This window comes from Benincasa hispida, chromosome 1 (genome assembly GCF_027475165.1).
Source record: "Benincasa hispida cultivar pf3 chromosome 1, pf3_genome.v1.1, whole genome shotgun sequence".
In the NCBI taxonomy this organism is placed as follows: domain Eukaryota; kingdom Viridiplantae; phylum Streptophyta; class Magnoliopsida; order Cucurbitales; family Cucurbitaceae; genus Benincasa; species Benincasa hispida.
Genome location: NC_143478.1, coordinates 93,326,124 through 93,340,559, shown reverse-complemented (window position 1 = coordinate 93,340,559; position 14,436 = coordinate 93,326,124). Strand labels below are relative to the sequence as shown.

Genomic DNA, 14,436 nt, shown 5'->3' with positions numbered 1-14,436 from the left:
TATTACTTTAGTGAACTAAATTACCAATTCTAAGGACATACTCTTCCACTCATCACTTAATACTGCACACTTGCAGTTTTGTATTGTTTAAAATCTTATAACAAAATCCCATGTTGTGTTGCTTCCACCAACACCATGTTCTTATGGTGTGTATTTTATTTTATTTTTATCACTTTCAAATGCGTATTTGAACTTTTAATCCTTTTCGAATCAAGTATTTTGTACTTTTCCATCTCGTACGATGTCATCCAATGGGAAAATACAAATATACAACGCTAAAATCCCGGGTGTTGTACGCATGGCTTAAAAAATTGTGCAGAAATAACACATGATCCGATTTCTCAAAATAACTTTTAAGTAATACTTGGGTGCATCTTAGGCATCACCCATTTTTACGCATCCCTTTTCACCATTCACATCTAAAAAATATTAAAATATTTCAAAAAAGGAAAAAGCAAAATTTGTCACATGATAAATTATAGTTAGACAATTTGATATGATGCACAAAAATAGATGATATTCGGGATGCACCTAAATATTTTTCATAACTTTTTATAACCCCGTTTTAGTGTCAACGAACAATTTTTAAGTACATTTTCTCCCTAGATCTAGCTTCGGGCCCTCTTTTTCCTCTCATTCTCGTTGCATTGAAGAAGGGGAAAAAATGTGGATCAAACTTGAAATGACGCCACACATACATATGATTAAACAAAGTTGACCTGTTTCATAACTGCTATAATCCTAGATAAAAAATCATTATATGAAAAGAAGACAGTAAATGTTGTATTAGCCAACTTCCTATAAGCAATTTTTTTTGTTTTTTTTAAAGGTATTGTAATTAAAGTGTGGGTAGGGGAATCGAACCTCAAACCTTAAGGTCGATAGTACAAATACTATGCCAGTTGAGCTACGCTCTTGTTGGCATTCCTATAAGTAATTACAAATCCTTCCAAATTTACATTTATTTTCCAAGATCATAATAAGAGGATGGATACATACGCACATGAATTTTGTATCACTTTCAGTCGAAATCTCAACTTTTAGTATTTGCCATTATCAGTGCCTTGGTCAGGATGGATCTGCAGAAGGAAAGCATACGTGATTATGCATTATCATCCAACCAATTGAGCGCCTACTTTTTCATCGAATGCTAACAATTTTAGTCTTTGAAATAGTAATAAAATCCTTTATCTTTTACCTGACTGTGTCTATCCTCGTTGAAGCTTTTAGTTCTAACTTTCAACTCCCCTCTATGAGTTGTCAACTCATCAAGTATTTCAGCATCACATATTTCAACTTTATCTTCAGTATCAACTATATGAGTGGTATTCTTTTCCTATCATAGGAAAAAAAAGGGCCAAGTATTATGCAGAAGGATGAAAGTTTTAGGGACTAAACTATGACATAGAGGATGGATCTTAAGTACCTTGATAGACAGGCTAAGTGAGAGAATTGAGGTACCGGTTAGTTCTTCATACTCAACTGCGTCAAGCTCCTGCAAATAATGAGGTTGGAGTAGCTTGGGAAGGATGCGATGTCTGATGCCAATGAGAAGGAAGAAAGGCAAAGGAAACAAGACTCCAGCTATGGGGATCCAAGTCACTCCAAAACAAATGAGAAAATATACAAATTGAAATAGAGTGAACGCGGCTATGTATTTGAATGGAACAGACTCCACAAAGGAAGCATGAAAACCTTCTAGGACCCTGGAAAAAGAGAGAGAAAGAGAAAACCACAACATAAATTAGTTGTTGAAAAACATCCAATGGATCGTGATAAGAAAAAATCAATACCAGTAACCAAAGAAGGACGAGACTAGGTAACAACAGGTGAATCAATCAAGAAACCGTAATAGAAGTCAAAACTGTATGCGTCAATTGCCTCTCATAATTATCAAGTGGGTGCAAAAAGCTTACTTGTAACGTCGACTAGGCATTACAAAGAGAAGTAAAATCCTTTCCCAAAATTGGTTTCCAGGTAGACTGTCAATGGCCATATACGCAAAGTATCCCCAGAGAACCGATGTTGGTATCTTCTTTATTGCTGGTAAAGCAAATACTGATGCTGCCACTAGAAGTGATTGCAACAGATTGCTCAATCTTTGCTCGTTCACTCGAACAGGAAGATAAGCATCAATATGCTTCTCTGGGTCAAATGTAACATTTGCATTTTCATCCTTACTTTCACCTTTCATGACTGCCTCCTTTAAATCTTCCAGCTCTTTGACTACTGATGTCGTCTGCTCAACACCATAAGGATCAAATGTTTTGCTTAGTTTATTTTTCCAGCAACCCAAGTTCAGATATGGAATGTGATATGGACAAATCCACTACTGTCAGTTAAAACAAGTTATAAAGCAATTTCATTTTTGACAACAAGAGGACATACAATTGGGCTACTCTCCATTTCTAAGAACACAGCTTGCATTTGGCCGTAGATCTCAGAATCACTAACTTTCCTTTTTATGCTTTCCTTTGCACTTTCTACCATCTTCCTCCGCATCAACTGCAATCGATAAGTAAACCTATGCATCTGATATGGCTAAATATAAGTACTTGTCACATTTCTCTTCTTGGTACTTAAAAGACTTACACGCCTCTTGAGAGTTGCAAGACACTTGGTGTGCATGGGGGACTGTGGCAAAACCCCATTTGAAGGAGGAAGCCCAATTAACCCACAAAGCAATGTCTGAAATTAATTTTCCATCACATAGAGTTTAGTCTATCTTGGAACTAGATGAGAGTTGGTTACTAGCAGCACTATGTAGACGTTACCATAAATCCCAGCAACAGGATGTCATAATGGTAAGCAGAAGGGTTCTTGAGATTAAACTCCTTTTGTTGTGCCATCTGAGAAGCAACACTATGATCAAAAAAATAAAGTCCTGCAATCATCACAGCAGGAATAAAGGCTGCAAAGATGTATGCAGGAGGTATCTTCCCCATGTCCTGCAACAAACATGTACTATCAGCTTTCACTTAAGAACAAAGATGAATCCATATAAAGTTACCTTTTACAAGTCACGTCAAGATAAACCATACTACAAGACCTCAGACTATAATGCCAAGGGGCAAAGGATTCACCTTGATAACGGTCCAATGGTACAGAGAAGTAGATTGCCATGCCAAAGGACTTTGAAGTCTTCTAGGAACCCCAAATGGGACTTTGCTTGGTACACTAAATGATAGTGCAGTCCATACTATAACCATCAGAGGAACTCCATAGTCTGCAATGAAACTCCTTAGCCAGCCTATGGGACACAGTGAGAAAGTTTACAAATATGGTTAGGCTGTTACTGTGAGTAATTGCATGAGACAATAAATCTCTGCTCCATTGACAAACCTGTCCCATACAACCACGATCTTGCATTTCTGCTCTTCAAGGCAGTATAGAGAAGGCCAAAAGTAAAGATGATTCCCAGTAATCCATTCGTGTAAAGCCAATGAAATTGATACTTCTCTAAACTTGTATTCTCGGTCTGGGGAACTTCAAATTCGCTCTTCACTCCCTGAACGATTCAAACTTGAGCTATCAGTGGAAAATTATTATTATTATTATTATATAACCATAAAATAAGATCAAGTTTCAACTCATAAACTGTTATCTACTTGGATCAATGTAGAATGTAGGAATTAAGAATCTGAAATTTACACCAACAAAAACAATTGATAATTAATTCGCTCACCATCCCTGAATGATTCAAAATTGAGCTATCAATGGAAAATTATTATATATATTAAAAACTATATTATAAGTTCAAGTTCCACATAAACTGTCATCTTCTTGGATCAATGTAGAATGTAAGAATTAAGAATCTGAAATTTACACCAACAAAAAGAATTGATAATTAATGAATAAATATTGACAATATATATTTTATTATCCTACGACTTTTGAACTACCTCCTGAATCTAACTACAGCTTGAGTAATTTAAAAAATAAACTCCTTTCCTACTTGAACACACCTTAATAGCTTCTTGAATGAACAGAACAGAGATTAACATGCCAAAAAGTTCCCCTGCAATCCTTGTAAATTTGTTGATAAGAGTGGAAGCATTGAATATAGCAAGAAGAAACAGCAAGAGGGCTGTCCAGACACAAACCCTGTAAAACAAAAGTCAATATTCTGCCATAACGAAGCCTTTACATCCATGTTAAAGAGATTGACAGCTTACCATCCTGCCCAAGCCAAGAAGAGGTCCCCCCCTATATCATGCCTTTTCTTGCAAAAATTGTACAAATAGGTATACATAATAATTGTAGGTTCTGCAACTCCTACAACTAGGAGAGGTTGCCCACCAAGAATTGAATGAAGTATGCCACAAATTGCTGTGGAAGCCAATGTTTCTACCGTGCTCAACCTTCCATCTATGAAATAAAAATAAATATGGTAGGTAGTCCACATTCCACATGGAAGATAGTGAAATAAAAAATTTAGGAAGAGGACAAATATTATCTGATTCTCATGCAAAGAATCAATATCTTTACGAGGGGATCTGACTTTTATTTCATTTTATTTGTTATAGAGAAACGGGGTTGTTGTTGTTGTTGTTGTTGTTTTTTGTTTTTTTTTTTTTTTTTTTTTTTTTTTTTTTTTAATGTTTTGCCAATGATTAATATTTTGATATAATGAATGCATGATTATTAAAGCAATTATGAAACCATCTTTGGTTTAAGATGTTTTCATAGCCAACTACCTTTTCCAAATATTACTTCTTTCTTTTCCTTCACGCAATATATATAAGTCAACAGATAAAATAAATCATAACAAAACAATTTTAAGAAACCTTTTTCAAATGCACTTTTAGATTCTAAAAGAATTATGAACCAACAAAAATATCTAATTTTCATCAATTTTATCTTGAAAAACATAACATGTTTTGATAACGCAGTTTCAATAATTGAATTCTCTGTGATTGGCTTCTCCATCAAGGACACTTTGATCAAGAAGTAAAAGGTTTCATATAAGCCATACTTCTGTATATTTACTTCAAATTTTACATGAGATATATGGGTTCTGCAAGCTTTACATAGTGTATAAAAGCTAATCAAAGTTAAACCAACCTGTATCTCGGCTCAATTGCTCACCAAAAGCAATAACAGGAAGTGCAGAAGCGAAAAAAATATAAGCAGTTGGGGCTAAAATTCTGTAGAACCATCAAAAGAAAACTAGCAATTAATTTAAAGTAGCATCAAACTTAAATTTAAACAGAGCTCAATAAATAAAACGCATAAATTACCCAATTCCTGAAAGTGGACCATCAATCCAATCTTGCTTATAACAGGCCGCTCTTCCTCTGATATCATCCACAATACCCCGAAATGGAGCCCTTAGATTCTCCATTTCTGTATATTGAAGAAGTAAGAGTGCATTTATAAAAATAAAAACTAAGAAAATACAAATATAAGGAGCTCGGAATTGCATCCAGTTCAGAACTCCGCGATAGTGAGATGCTTCCGTTTCTATAAAAGAAAGCCGTGAACATACACACAATTTCGAATGCTCAAATTCCAAATGTCTATTCAGTTTTACTAAAAAGCATAAACACAAAAATCCGATGGATTGCATGAAAATCAGATTGTTAAGAAAAGATAATCACAAACTTTGGTTATATATATGTAGATTACAAGAGTTAGGTGATTTTATGGAGAAAACAAAGAAGAAAAGTATAATATAATGTAATAGTAAGATGAAAGTGAATGGTGGAAGCTCGATCGGAGAAGATGACCGGAGAATAATGAGGGAAAACTTGCCGGAGATTTGTGGAGTTTTAGAGGGAGAAGAATTGCAGTGGTTGTGATTCACTTGGCGTCTTGTAGTTGTGATTTGTGAAGGACTGTGGAGGCAAACTTTTAAGCGACGGCTTTTAAAAGACCCGCGAGAGCTTATGTGTGGGAACGAAATCATAGAGTTCTGATTCTCTGCGGCGTAACATATGATTGTTACCGTACACTCTTACAGCTCGTCACTTAATTCTGGCCTTGCTCTTTTTTGTGTCTCTCAATGAGACGCATTTTGTTATTTTCTTAATAAAACAACAACAACAATATTATAATAATAAATAAATGTCAATGGCATAGTATTCCAAAATCACATGTCATTCTTTCATGTTGTCTATGTGCTTTGTAATTATTCATATTTAGTGTCCATATAAATCTATATCCTACTCGTCACTTTGCCCATAAATAGTGACATTTGGTGAATCTTAAAATCACATATGACAAATTTTGAATTCCACTTCAAAATTCCACTAATTTTCATATTATCCAATTTTATAATTTTAGTTATTTTATTTTATATTATATTTTATATATTTTATATTATTATATTTTATATTATTATATTATATTTTCTCTATATTCACGTTCCCGTTGTGCTCCTCAAATTCACAACACATTATCAGCATGAGCTCCTATTGTTTTTCCCATTAAAGGTAGGTCCTAAAGGTACATGTTGGTTTTTTCCTCTTCACTATAATTAATAAATTTAATATTATTTTGCATATTCAATATCTATTAAATTTTTAACATAAGTACAATATTTTATGATAGTGTTGTCATGTCAAATCTCACAAAATTAAAATTTGTCGCCCTTTGATATTAACGACAATAATTATTTGTCATGGATACTTGATGCCGAAATTCACCTGGATGCTATGAAATTGGGAGAAACAATTAAAGAAGGAAATACGACATCTAGTCAGGATAGAAAAATCTATGATTTTCCTTCGTCATCATATCCACGAGGGATTGAAAATGGAGTATCTTACAATAAACCATCCCCGTATCTTGTGAAAAAATTTAAAAGAGATGTATGATCATCAAAAAACAGTTATTCTTCCTAAAACTCGTTATGAGTGGATGAACTTGAGGCTATAAGATTTCAAATCAGTAAGTGATTACAACTCCATATTACTTAAAATAAGTTCAAATTTGTTATTATACGTAAAGAAAATTACTAATGCTGATATGTTACAGAAGACATTTTCTACATTTTATGTCTCAAATATACTCTTGCAACAACAATATTGAGAGAGATTTTAAACAGTATTTTGAATTAATTTCATGTCTTCTCGTGACCAAACAAAATAACGAGTTATAGATAAAAAATCATGAATCTCAACCAACCGAAACGACACCATTCTCTAAAGTGAATACATTTTAATAATAATCGTGGTTGTGGTCGAGATCGTGACCATGGCAGAGGAAGAAATAATTATTATTTTTGTGGTGGTTGTTTAATCATTTAAATTTCAAAAGAACCACACAAAATGATGATCACAAAGGAAAAACTCCACAAGATAAGAGTTCAAAAAGTGTTGAAAATAAATGTTTTCGATGCGAAATGACTGGACATTGATCACGCATCTATCATACGTCAAAACACTCAGTTGACCTCTATCAAGCCTCCCGGAAGGAAAAAGAGAAAAATGTGGAAGCAAATTTTGCATACCAGGATATTGACATATTTGACCCATCCCATATGACAAATTTGGATGTGGCAGACTTCTTTGAATCTTCTGAAGAGAAGATTGGCGCAGTTGATGGAACATCAAGTTTTTCTTTTGATTTTGAGAATATCTAGACTTAGTGTTATTGTTTTCTTTTACCTATCTTCATGGTTTTTAGTAATTTTTCTATATTTTAAGTGTTGTTTTTCTTATTATAATTATTTTCTTTTAGTGAAGAAATATGGATCATTTTCATATGTTGGGTGATTAAAAAATAAGTAAAGAAGATCTACGTCTGGCAGACAGTGTAACTACATATACAATACTTACATATAAAAAATACTTTTCCAAATTGACAATATTGAAAGAAAAAGTAAATACAATATCAGGTTCTACAAACTTGATCGAAGGTTTTGGAAAAGCAAATATTATTTTTCCTAGAGGAACAAAATTTACAATTGACAATACATTGTTCTCTAGTCAATTAAAGAGAAATCTTCTATGTTTTAAAGATATACGTTACAATGGTTATCATATTGAGACTGATTGTAAGAATAATGTGGAATATCTATATATCATATCCACTGTCTCAAATGAAAAACGCATATTGAAAGATTTACCTGCTTTATCTTCTGGATTGTATTATATTTATATACAAGTAATTGAAACATATGCAACAATGAACCTCAAGTTCATGAATCCATACATATTTACAATTTTCCATGACCGATTGGTTCATCCAGGATCTATAACGATGAGGAGAATTATTGAGAATTCAAATGGACATCCATTGAAGAGCCAGAAGATTCTTCAATCTAATGAATTATCATGTGATGCTTGCTCTCAAGGAAAATTGATAATTAGACCATCACCAGTTAAAGTGGGGACTGAATCATATGTAGTTTTAGAACGAATTCATGGTTATATATGCGGACCTATTAACCCACCAAGTGGACCATTTAGATATTTTATGGTATTAATAGATGCACCCAATAGATGGTCACACGTGTGCTTATTATCAAATCGAAATATTGCATTTGCAAGATTACTTGCTCAAATATTAAGTTAAGAGTACAATTTTTTGATTATATAATTAAGACCATTCGCCTTGATAATGCTGGTGAATTTACATCCCAAATTTTTTATAATTATTGTATGTCTATTGGGATAAGTGTTGAACATCCCGTAGCTTATGTTCATACACAAAATGGTTTAGCAAAATCATTTATAAAACGTTAGCAATTAATTGCAAGATCATTACTTATGAGAGCTAAGCTTTCTTCATTTATATGGGGACATGCTATTTTACATGCAACTTCACTTGTACGCATTAGACCAATAGCTTATCATAAGTATTCACCATTACAATTAGCTTATAGTCATGAGCCAAATATTTCCCATCTGAGAATTTTTGGGTGTGTAGTATATGTTCCAATTGTTCCACCACAACGCACTAAGATGGGTCCTCAAAGAAGATTAGGAATATATATTGGATATGATTCCCCATCAATTATTAAATATCTTGAACCCCTGACGGGTGATGTATTTACTGCACGATTTGTTGATTATCATTTTAATGAGACAAATTTTCCAATATTAAGGGGAGGAATTAAGAAGCTGGAAAAAGAAATTACATGGAATGCATCTTTATTGTCTCATTTAGATCCCCGTACAGATCAATGTGAACTTGAAGTTAAGAAAATAATTCATTTCCAAAATATAGCAAATCAATTACCATATGCATTTATAGATGCAAAAAAGTAACTAAGTCACATATACCAGTTGTAAATGTTCCATCAAAATTTGATATCCCAACACAACAAGTCGTTACTAATGAGTTTGAAACACGCTAGAAGCGTAGTAGACCAGTGGGTTCCAAAGATAAAAATCTTAGAAAACGAATAGTGAAAAAGACTTGGTTGAGAATGTACCCATAAAGAAATCCTTGACATGATTAGTGAAGAAGATGAAATACCTAAAGATAATAATGAGATTTCAATAAACTATGTCATGATAGGAAAAAGATGGAATTAAACTAATGTAATTATTGACAACATTTTTGCATATAATATTGCTCTTGATATTATATCTGAAAATGAGGATCTTGAACCAAAATCTGTTGAAGAATGTCAACATAGAAAAGATTGGCTTCAGTGGAAAGAAGCAAACGAGGCAGAATTAAACTCATTTTCAAAAGGCCAGGTTTTTGGATCAGTAGTCCAAATTTCAAACGGTGTTAAAACCTGTGGGATACAAATGGGTATTTGTGAGGGAAAAAAAAATGAAAATAATGAGGTCACAAGATATAAAATATGACTAGTTGCACAAGGTTTTTCACAAAAAAAATGGTACTAAATTTTAGGAGACGTATTCTCTGGTGGTGGATGTAATTACATTAAGATATTTAATTGGCTGTGTATAAAAGTCTGGATATGCATCTTATGGATGTAGTCACAACACATTTATATGGATCTCTTGATAATGATATTTATATGAGAATCCTAGAAGGATTTAAGATACCTGAAACATATACATCAAATTCTCGGGAATGGTTTTCGATAAAGTTTCAAAGATCACTATATAGATTGAAACAATCAGGATGGATGTTGTACAATCGCCTGAGTGGATATTTATTAAAAGAAGGATATCAAAATAATCCAATATGTCCATGTGTTTTTATAAAGAAATCACAATCAGGATTGACTATTATAATTGTATATGTTGATGACTAGAATATAATTGAAACTTTTGAAGAGCTTTCAAAGGTAATAGAATATCTTAAAAAAGAATTTAAGATAAAAGACTTCGGAAAAACAAAAGTTTGCCTTGGTTTAAAAATTGAGCATTTAGTAGATGGAATATTTATTCATCAGTCAACTTATATAAGAAAAATTTTGAAAAAATTTTATATGGACAAAGCATATTCATTAAATATTCCAATGGAAGTTCGTTCATTGGACATAAAGAAAGATATATTTCAACCTCGAGAAGATAATGAAGAACTTATTGGTCCTGAAGTACCATATCTTAGTGCAATTGGTGCATTTATGTATTTTGCTAATAATACAAGACTAGATATTGCATTTTCAGTAAATTTATTAGCTAGATATAGTTCTTTTCCTACAAAAATATATCGGAACAAAATTAAACATATACTCTGTTATCTCTGAGCAACAATCGATATGGGTTTTTTTTATTCAAATAAATCAAATTTTGATCTAGTTGGTTATGCAAAATTTTGATATTTATTTGATCCACACAAAGTTAGATAAAACAGGTTATCTGTTCATATGTGGAGGAACTACTATATCATGGTGATTGGTGAAATAGATGATGCGTTGTGAATGTGATGAAATAATGGTATGAAATTGCTGTGGTGAATTATGCGTTGCACATGCAAGTTTCCCTAGTAAAATCCAAGTATAAATCCTACTAGATTTCCTGGTAAGTCTAGGGTCGAACGTAGGGACTGAGTTACTATGCGATGGTAAATTTTGATTCCTTTGCGGTGATGATAACTGGCAGAAATGCTAGTTATTATAAGTCTTTTATTTAGAATTATGAGGGCTAACAAGTAGAAAATGCGGTGATAATACTTAGAATTTGTGAAAATTTGAGTTTTGCGTTGATCAGCACCTAAACCCTCACTAACCCTAATATTATGCGTTATTCCGTGTCAAATTGTCTATTTTGTAGTTATCACAGGAATCAAACGCATGCGACCGCAAAGACAATCGCATTCGGTGAAAGCCGAGCTGTCACATAGACGAACGCATGCGTCCATTGCATGGAAGTTGCGGTCACCAACCGAATGCGTCCATCACATGGAAGTTGCGGTCATCAACCGAATTCGTCCATCACATGGAAGTTGTGGCTCTCAATCGAATGCGTTCATCACTTGGAGATTGCGGCCACGGAGTGATAACCTTAAATAGAAGAGTCACCGCAAGATGGGTGGAATGCATTGATACTTCAGTTGAATCAAGCTCGAACGCATACTTTGGGAGTATCAACAAGATAAGATGATGTGACATTGCCCATACCGCGACAAAAGCAGCAGTGAGACATAGTGAAATCATGATTACTGTTGGTGTTTGAACTCTATAAATAGCCCTTGGACCTTCACTTCAAATCATCTAAAATTCTTCCTTAAGGCAGAGGTTTGTGATCACAGATGAGAGCATGAGCAAAATTTTCTGTGAGGATTCTTCATCTCCATAAACCAGTCCGAGTGACGATCAGACCTTTCTCTGGAGATAGAGCTCGAGAGAGACGTCTCCACCATCCATCCATGGCACCACTAGCAGCCTTGACGCAGAGCCTTTCATTTCCTCTCTGATCTCTATATTGTATTACATTTTAGCTTAAGATATTAAGACATTTTGTAATCAATGCATATCTTGATTCCTTCAATGCCATCTTCTTCATCATCTTTATCTTTATCATCGTTTACCTTCATTGTTTATTTATCAAGGGCGATCACATACTCAATTTGTAGCCTAGAGAAAGGACACATGTAGCAACCCACCGAGAGGTGTGTGTTATGCGAGTATAGTGAGTTAATCCTCTTTGCTTGGTGAGAGGTTGTAGCAATGCTTATTGATAGGTTGTTGCAATGCTTGTCTATAAGTTAATTAACCACATCTAACTTCCTGAGAAGGTAAGAGATGGAACGCATTAAAGCAAAGTATGCATTGTTCCTAGAGATAGGTACGGTCTTATGCTCGATGCAACCATGCGCTATAGAGATATAGTCATGCAGCTGACTACCGAGAGGTGTGCGATGCGTTAGTGTGACGAACTGGGATTACTCGAGCGATTTAAGATAATAAACATTAATATGCATTAACGGTTGTTGTGTATCTACCAATTCTCATCGCAAGTCTTCCATTGCTTAATCTGTTTAGTTAGGAGTAGGAGTAGTGTGTAATCCATTAACTTCTTCTTTTTACTTCTATTCATCACCTCAAACGCATTGCTTCATAAGCATTATTGAGTGATAAGTCCCTGTGTTCGACCTCGAATTACCCGAGAAACTTGCATTCTCGTTATACTTGGCGACAAGGCAAGAAAACTTGTGATAGGAACATTTGGTCATTGCATACTAGATTAACGCATACTTTCTATTCCAATGCATGACTTCGACGTATGGGCTTAAACGCATAGCTTAAGACATGCAACGCGCATAATTGCGTTCAACTAATTTTTATCAACAGGTGACAAAAACAAATAAGTTGGTTGGTGTATTGTTTTAAGTATAAATTCTATGCGACAGAATTGAGTAAAGAGTTGAATGGCAGCGAAGGTTACAATGAGTATGCGGGGAATGAGTTGAGAAAGTATTTAGCTAACACTTCCTAAGATTGCGTTTAAGTTATGCGATCATGCTACACACACACAACAACATGTCATCTCTCAATGCAAATGCCATAGTTCCTAACTCTAGGACGCATGCGATGTATACGATAATGTCGATATGACATATATCTAAGCCTCTATTCTACTCTATGCGATGATGAATGATACACACATACACAAGGTGATCGCATACTATCATATCCTATTTCTAGGGTGCATGCGATGCATAATAGCAAACATAACTTATCTTTAAGTTTCTATCTCTTGCTTATGCGGTTCTAATCTGACTCTCTCAAGCCTAGATTCTAACTTGACTCTCTCAAGTGTAGGTTCTTTCTTTAGACTATGTAATGGTAATAATTGTATCTATGAACTACAAGTCCATGCCATAAACTTGATGATATAATTTTAATCTAAGCTACAAGTCCATACCATAAACTTGTAACACAAATTTTATGCAATGATATGCGATGCTACTTCTAGATATGCATTATTAATGAATGTTCTTGTAGTATGCTGTGTGTTGTCACAAGTTTCCTTGCAATGAAACCAAGTATAATTTCACCGCAAGTTTCTCGGTGTGATTCGAGGTCGAACACAGGGATTGTTTTATGTTAATTGCGTTATATTTGCGATACATGTGACCATAAGTTTTTCAAATTAATAAAAGAGTTTTGTGTACAATTAATTAAACATGCGATAAAGTAAAGTAAAGCGGTAAAGATGTGATAATAAGATAAATTGCGATAAAGTAAACCTAAGCTAAGATGATACAAGATACAAGTTTTACAATACAAGATACCGAGGTCAAGGCTAGCTGTGAAGATTATACAAAGATCGTGTAATGCGGTGACAAGTCTTATGTTGAAGCAGAAACAGAGAAGATAATTAATACAAACAGCACAAGTTCCTTAATTGCGTTAAAGATACAAGTTTGGTTCCGCTTTTCCCTTGGCGTACACCTCTCGATGATCGGCCGCGTTCCCATATTTCTGTGGTGAAACAGGGGCGAATGTAATGAACGCAAGGTTGCTTCCATCTCTGGAAGTACTACTCGCTTTAGTTAACGTATTCTTCTAACCTTCCCTCGACAGATCAGAATGGCATCTTCACTTCTGCTCTCACAGGTGAAGATGTCGTCTAGCATGCCTTAGCTAAACGCATCTATCTCTTTAGCACAAATTAAGTTACTCATTTAATCCATATTAATTACCAAGGGATTAAGAAGGCTTCATGGAGAAAATGATTAATGGAAGAACGGAGATAGACAGAGAAGTGGAAATGGAAAGGATCGAGACATTCAATAAAACTATTTAGCATCTGATACATGATTTGTGAATGAAGAGAATAAGAGCATGAAATACAACTGATGAAATAGGGTTAGAAACAAATACAAATAAGTGCCAACGTCTTGACACCGATTTGAATGGAGATTTTCTTGCCGATGTGGATGGATCGTGCGGAAGGATGAGCTTCCTTCTCAGGCTTGCTCAACCGGTAGCAGGGATCTAAGCATAGAGCTTCACGGCGGGGATCTGGTAGAATTTCACTGAGACTCATCTCTCGGCCTTGTCTTTTCTCTTCATGGATTTCTTCCGATTAATATTCAGCTTAGCCTTTCTCTCAA

General features: G+C 34.3%; 1 protein-coding gene across 1 annotated transcript; it reads right to left on the bottom strand.

Annotated features, from left to right (window-relative positions):
- Positions 1–761: 761 nt before the first annotated feature.
- BOR4 (HCO3- transporter family) lies at positions 762–5,912 on the bottom strand. Its single transcript, XM_039022299.2, has 14 exons — positions 5,755–5,912; positions 5,241–5,346; positions 5,065–5,147; positions 4,176–4,368; positions 3,966–4,104; positions 3,343–3,508; positions 3,084–3,250; positions 2,775–2,948; positions 2,593–2,688; positions 2,389–2,505; positions 1,917–2,239; positions 1,427–1,706; positions 1,199–1,336; positions 762–1,079 (listed from the first exon to the last, which is right to left on the bottom strand). The coding sequence occupies exons 1-14, from the start codon at positions 5,906–5,908 to the stop codon at positions 1,041–1,043; spliced, it is 2,175 nt and encodes a 724-aa protein (XP_038878227.2). The 5' UTR covers positions 5,909–5,912; the 3' UTR covers positions 762–1,040.
- Positions 5,913–14,436: the final 8,524 nt, after the last annotated feature.